This window comes from Ricinus communis, chromosome 1 (assembly GCF_019578655.1).
Source record: "Ricinus communis isolate WT05 ecotype wild-type chromosome 1, ASM1957865v1, whole genome shotgun sequence".
Taxonomy (NCBI): Eukaryota; Viridiplantae; Streptophyta; class Magnoliopsida; order Malpighiales; family Euphorbiaceae; genus Ricinus; species Ricinus communis.
In genome coordinates this window covers 34134101-34140698 of record NC_063256.1, presented here as the reverse complement: position 1 = coordinate 34140698, position 6598 = coordinate 34134101, and the positions used below count along the sequence as shown (strand labels likewise).

Below are 6598 nucleotides of genomic sequence, written 5' to 3'. Positions count from 1 at the left end.
CGTTCGAACACTGAAAAAAAAAAGAGAAAAAAAAAAGCTGCGAATCCTGTTGTTACTCTTGTACAAGTAAAACCCAATTCTCTTCTTTTCAACTCTCTCTCTCTCTCTCTCTCTCTCTGTGCAATCTTGAACAACAAAATCATGGTGCTCGAGGTAAAACCCTAGAAAAAGATATTATCTTTCTCTGTATTGATTCAATCCTGTACCTTTCTTGATCTTTTCTAATGTGTTGTTGGTGATGATAATTGAACAGGCGACAATGATCTGTATCGATAATTCAGAGTGGATGCGGAATGGGGATTACAACCCTTCTAGATTTCATGCTCAAGCTGATGCTGTTAATCTTATTTGTGGAGCTAAAACACAGGTTTCTTTTGATTACTTTTTTTTTTTCTAAAAAAGAATTGTTTCTTTTTATCAAAGATTGAATTTTTATTGTTATTGGGTTCGTCTGTGTGTGTGTGTGCACAGTCAAATCCAGAGAATACAGTGGGAGTTTTAACAATGGCTGGAAAAGGGGTTCGTGTTCTTGTTACGCCTACTAGTGACCTTGGCAAGATCTTAGCTTGCATGCACGGTTGGTTTCTTTTTCTTGCTTTCTCTTTGCTACACATCTTTTCTTTATTGAACTTGTGAGAAGGTATTCGGGAAGCACAGAGTCTTTCTTTTTTCTAAATATTGAACATGAAGAGTAATAAGAATGTGCATAATGAACATTTTTTTATATATTTTCATTATGCTTTGAGATTTTGTAGGAAGGTTATAGATTATGCTAGGTATTATTAGCAATTTGTCATCTGATTGTTAAATAATATTTTTTGTCTTTTGCTTTGGAAATATATTACTATTTCAGCAATGAGCCTAAACTCTTGAAATTGATTTCACATTTTGCACTGCTAAGGTGACGCCATGTTGAGTTTGATCTGAATTATTTTGAAGAGCAGGGTGCTAGTATATTGAAGTGCAATGGCAATTATGCAGTCTTTTAAATGCTCTGGTTTATATTAGAAATGCTTTCCCATTTGAGTATCATGATGGATTACCTATGAAAGCTCATCTTTTCTCACCAGATGCATTCTTTATTGGTATTGGAAAATAGAACTGCAGTATCAGCCTCTTTGCTTTTTTTTTTTTTCTGCGGTTAATGGTCTTGGTGGAGTCTGAAGTATAAGTTCCATTTAATGTCTGAGAGAGGTAAATGGGGACACATGATTCGTGAATAGTGAATAGGAGATCATGCATTTGGGTATTCTAGTGAGGAATAAAACAAAAAGAGGGTGGATGAATGGGCTTTTAAACTTTTTGAGCTGCAGCAGTCTCTGAATCCATCTTTTTCACCAAAAGCTTCCTTCTCATCATTTCTAAATGCGTAAGAAATTGGATTCTTTGATATGACTTTTAGGAGGTTGCCAAATTGGTTGTGATGAATGTGCAACGTTGATTGTTCTACTCTCAGTATCTGGAACTTTCTTGAACTGGGAATTGCAATCATATGGTTCTTCACCGGATAAACTGATTTTATTTCTTGGTGCTCACATCCATTAAAAACTTTCAGAAACATCTGAAAATATAGGGAGAAGGGGAGGCAAGAAGAGAGTTTGAAGGGTATTTAGTATCTTTCTTTATCTTTGAAGTTGGAATTTGAAATAAGTTTATAAAATGCAACTGAAGTTAAAGTTTAGGAGAGATTGTGCAATTGTCTTTTTATCTATTAGTTATTGTGAGGGATCTTGTTATGATGAAATATTATTAATATTTTATTCTTTCAAAAGGATTTAGTGGATTGAAACTAGTCTACTAAATTAGTCTTGTGGTAGTTTAGTATCTACTGCTTCCCTTGATTAGCTTTTGATGTGCATGATATAACAAAATCTTTGTGACAAGTACTCAAGTTTGAAGGTTGAGGAGGTCATTTTGCTTTTCAGCTGAGGCTTGAGACTAACTAGTTGACTCATTAATTTCTTGCATTATCTGTTCTTTTTTGTTACCTTGGGTTGCTAGTGGTTCTTATATTTCTTGGAAGACAGCTGTTTCAAATTGATAGAAGTTTGATATATTCTTTGATAGAAGTTTGATATGTTCTTGGCTAGAGGTACAGTGTATGGTATGGTAATTACTTCCCCAGCAGCCCTTGCTATGATGAGCAATGAAGTTCCATTCATTGCAGTAAGTTCTTTTATTGTCCAAGTTGCGAGTTGCAAAAATAGAAGAATCACTATTAGTGAGGTGAGGCTTAAATTTCTAAAAACAATTCAAGAATATCTAAGTGATTGTTATAACAGTTATTTATATATTTATGAGATAGTGAAAAAGTTTTTGGAGGAGAGAAAGAGTATTTTTTTTTTCTTAATTTTTTTTAAAGAAAAATTAATAACAACATAATTAAAAGAAAGCTGAGAATTTAGTTGTCTTTGATGGCTTCTTTGACTTAAAAGAATCCTAGTTCACAAGATGTAAGTAAACGATAAGATGTGGTTGAGAAGTCAAGACTCAGTAATCACTGTTACAAGGACGATTAGACATGTAGAGGATATAGAAATCAACTTTGTATGAACTAGAGAATTCCTTTTTGAGCAAGATAGCTGTAACTTTAAGTAAAATGACTTGCAAAAAAAACTAGTGGGTGCCTCTTGCATCAGATGAGATGCTCACTTAACCGTAGAGAGACTCTACCTAAATGCACTAACGGTCAATTTCATATGCAAAGTGAAAGACTAATTCAGCTTTTGATAAGGTAGATCAATAGTGTCAAAAGAGTAATTCTGCTTTTGATTACTTTAAGAGCACTAATGCATTTCCTTTCTGCACCTTTGCTCTGTGGTGCATGCTCCATGTACCTTTGACCTTACTGGTTTTATTCAATGTCTATATTCTATATCTATGTGTTTTCTTCCTATGTACATTGTAATTGGTTGTTCTCCTCTGAAGAAGTTCAAACTTTCTGATATTTTTATTTGTATGACTGTTGCTTCCATGGTTTTAATTTGCGGGGCTTTATCATTTTTGTAGTAGGAGCTTGAAGTAAATATTTATGATCCAATAGTCGGCTCAGGTACTAAGTGAAACAATTTTTCACTAAGAATTTGTGAAAACCAATCATAGTTCGTAAACAATTAGGTGATGTCAATCTTATTGGATTCTTTATAACTTGGCACTGGCCAATCACTTCCCAAACCCATTGACGAATTTTGTTATTTGAATCATCTCTGAGTAAAATTTGGTGCGGACATTTGGTATGATGTCTTTCTTTTTCCATTCTGTAATGGCATCTTTCTGAATTATACTGAATCATTATGCCCCCCGCCCAATTTAGGTTTAGAAATAGGTGGTGAGATGAACTTGGCTGCGGGGATCCAGGTGGCTCAATTGGCTCTTAAACATCGCCAAAACAAAAAGCAGCAACAAAGGATTATTGTCTTTGCTGGAAGGTATGTTGGATAATACCTGTTAGCCACAGCGTTTTACATAGTCTGTTGTTGTAAAATGTTAATGAAACAATAGGTGCTTGCAGTTCCATCAAACATGATAAGAAGGCATTGGAGATGATTGGAAAAAAGTTGAAAAAGAATAATGTTGCACTTGATATTGTTGATTTTGGTGAAGAGGATGACGAAAAGGCAGAGAAGCTGGAAGCTCTTCTTGCAGCTGTTAACAGTAATGACACCAGCCACATTGTTCATGTTCCCCCTGGTCCAAGTGCTCTTTCTGATGTGCTTATTAGGTAGAGATTAATCTTCCCTTTATATTTTCCTTCTGAAAGTTTGGTTTCATTATTTTTCTGGTCGATAGAAGAGAGAGAATCGACTATGTTGTTTTACTGATTTCTTTTGTCCAATGGCAGTACACCCGTCTTCACTGGTGATGGGGAAGGTGGAAGTGGTTTTGCTGCTGCAGCAGCAGCAGCTGCAGCTGGTGGTGTCTCTGGTTTTGAATTTGGTGTGGATCCCAATCTGGATCCTGAACTGGCCCTTGCTCTTAGAGTTTCAATGGAGGAGGAGAGAGCCAGACAAGAAGCAGCTGCCAAAAAGGCTGCAGAGGAGGCTGCTAAGCAGGAAAAAGGAGGGGAACAGCCGTCTAGCTCACAGGATGCAACCATGACAGAAAGTGCCAGTGTCACTGCTTCTGAAGCTGACAACAAGAGACATGATTTGACGGTCAGTATCACTCTTTGCTTGAAACAAGAATTGTTGCTTGCTTTCAGTAATAGGCGGAACATCTTTTTACATGCTTATTTGTGTGATGAACTTTAATGTTTTTTCTTCTATGTTCCTGAACTTGCTTGTGCAATTTAATCTTGGTATCTCCCAGTTTGTGTAAACATTTGCGTTAGTTTGAACACTTGACCTGTCATGCTGAGCTCACATGGGGTTTCTTAACATGTTACCTGAGCATCAGGACTTGCTCTGTATATTTACTTATATTGAGAATGTTTTGGTGGAGATGCATGATTCTCCTATGGAATGAAGTTTATTATTTCACTTCCAATAAAAACAGTTATTCTTACTAGAGGTTTGGTCCTAAGTCCTATCTGATACCTTCTCATATCATTTCTTGGATTGTTTTATTGCTTGCTTGTTCTTCATAATCCCTGGCATGAGGTAAGTTAACCGGTTTACATTGTAACTGGCATTAATTTAATCATAGAATGAAGAGAATGCTCTCCTACAGCAAGCTCTTGCAATGTCAATGGATGATCCTGCCTCTAGCCAGGAATTGCGAGATACAGATATGTCAGAGGCAGCTGCAGATGATCCAGAGTTGGCACTAGGTGAGACCTTATGTCCTTTGGAGCAACTTTAATATTTAGGCATGGCTATATGGTTTGTCAGTCTTTTTTCTTCAGTGAAAGCAGAGCACTTAATTCTTCAAGTTTTTGAAGTTTGGGCTAGTTTCTTTGTACTATTTGGACAAAAACTCGGAAGTTTATGCAGTCACATGCTTAGATAGATGTATCTGGCAGGACTCAGGATTTGTGGCATTTTTATTTGGCAAGAAGTCTGCTGATCTTGTGTATCTTTGTCCTCTTCAATTGAGAGAGACCTGCACTCCCCTTAAAATCTGGGCATTCTAGAGTTTTAATTTCCTCTATGAATTCATTGTGTCGTTTTAAATACTGGGTTTATTATAATTGTTTGCAATTTCTGCAACTGTTTATGTTAAGTCCCTGTCTCTGGTGCTTGCAGCTCTTCAATTGTCTGTGCAGGACAGTCCAAAAGATTCAGGAAACCCAACAGATATGAGCAAGTTGTTGGCGGACCAGTCCTTTGTATCCTCCATCCTTGCTTCGGTATGTATGGCTTCTTCAATTTGCAATCAGTATCTTTATCTTCTTACCAACAAATAGAGTAAAAAGATACTGCTTTATGCAGTTGTATAACTAATCCATTGAATTCATTGCATTCGCAGCTTCCTGGCGTAGATCCAAATGATCCTTCAGTCAAAGATTTGCTTGCTTCCATGCAAAGCCAGTCTGAGGTGAGTTCATTAAGCTTTAAGGTAGGATGAATAAATTGGAGTGTTGGAAGAGGTTGAAGCTTGTTGCTGATTGGGGACCAATGATATGGTCCTTCAGTACTGATGACATTCTGGTCCTTCAGTATTTCTTTAAGTGCTGGGCCATGGGTGCTGTCTTCGGGTTTTCTGAGAAAATATTATAAATGCTGAAACGAAATAATTGTACAGCTAGATAATAAGATGTTGAGAGCTTCATCCACTGCAGTTGTTGAAGATTAAGATGTGATGATTTCTGATTCCATTATTTTATTAATCAATGTTACATTGCAGCCCCAAGAAAAGAAGGACGAAGACAAGCCGAAGGAGGAGAAATGACCACTCTCTGGTGTTGTATTCTCGTGTGAGATTCGAGTATCAGATTTCACCCAGTTAAAGAACTATTATCAGCTTAGTGAACGAATGTTCGAATTTGAAGGGGGCAGCACACCAACTTGTCGGACTTGGAGTGTCGTAACTAGCTTTTGGGTTCTGCAAATCTAAAAGTCCTTCAGTGCAACTGTTAATGTTTTCTTTGCATCCAAAAGGGCCTCAGACGGGCAGGCATTATTTGAAAGGTGAAGAATGTGCAGAACATTGGATTGTATCTCTGTGATGTTTCAATATTATATACCCTTTGAACTAAACCGGTCTTTTATTTTCTTCAGTTTTTTCGACCCTGATGTGTGCTACTTGTCACTTCTCCATTTTTCTGTAACTAATAAAAACAGTCGTGAAAATTGCGTGCATAGTTCGGTAGACGTCTGTTTTAGGCTGGTGTGTGGGGTGAAAACTAGCCGAGCCGTTATTATTTATAACGAGATTAAAAGCTCACGAACATGAGTAGAATTTTTGTTTTTTCAAGTTCGACTCGAATTCTTATCGAGTTTAAAAAAAATTAAATTCAAATTATTATATATTTTGAACCAACTTGAATAAAGCAAGCCGAGACAGAGTTCGAGTCAAGGTCGATACTCTGTCATCGTTTTATATCCGTAGGTGCTGGAAAGGGACAAAACATTAATCAATTAACGGAACTGCGTTTCTTCTCCAGTGCCCCTGCAAGAACGGGGCATGTGCGATGGGCATCAAGGCATAAATGTGGACA

The 6598-nt window shown here is 36.9% G+C and overlaps 1 protein-coding gene across 3 annotated transcripts; it reads left to right on the top strand.

Moving 5' to 3' along the window:
- On the top strand, window positions 1-6241 carry LOC8267747 (26S proteasome non-ATPase regulatory subunit 4 homolog). Of its 3 annotated transcripts, none has more exons than XM_015726399.2 (10): window positions 1-153; window positions 254-367; window positions 472-577; window positions 3314-3428; window positions 3512-3721; window positions 3842-4154; window positions 4669-4768; window positions 5184-5287; window positions 5407-5475; window positions 5785-6241. In XM_015726399.2, the coding sequence occupies exons 1-10, from the start codon at window positions 142-144 to the stop codon at window positions 5827-5829; spliced, it is 1188 nt and encodes a 395-aa protein (XP_015581885.1). In that variant the 5' UTR covers window positions 1-141; the 3' UTR covers window positions 5830-6241. The 3 variants fall into 3 exon arrangements, with proteins under 3 accessions (XP_015581885.1, XP_002530834.1, XP_015581884.1); XM_002530788.4 differs by having other exon boundaries at window positions 4645-4768; XM_015726398.1 differs by lacking the exon at window positions 1-153 and having other exon boundaries at window positions 239-367; window positions 4645-4768.
- Window positions 6242-6598: the final 357 nt, after the last annotated feature.

Bases quoted from the DNA above. Each gene is read 5' to 3' on its own strand.
- LOC8267747 (XM_015726398.1), top strand. From the start codon at position 239: ATGATAATTGAACAGGCGACAATGATCTGTATCGATAATTCAGAGTGG. The intron at 3,722-3,841 runs GTAGAGATTAAT...GTCCAATGGCAG, and splicing joins CTTTCTGATGTGCTTATTAG to TACACCCGTCTTCACTGGTG. The intron at 4,155-4,644 runs GTCAGTATCACT...ATTTAATCATAG, and splicing joins ACAAGAGACATGATTTGACG to AATGAAGAGAATGCTCTCCT.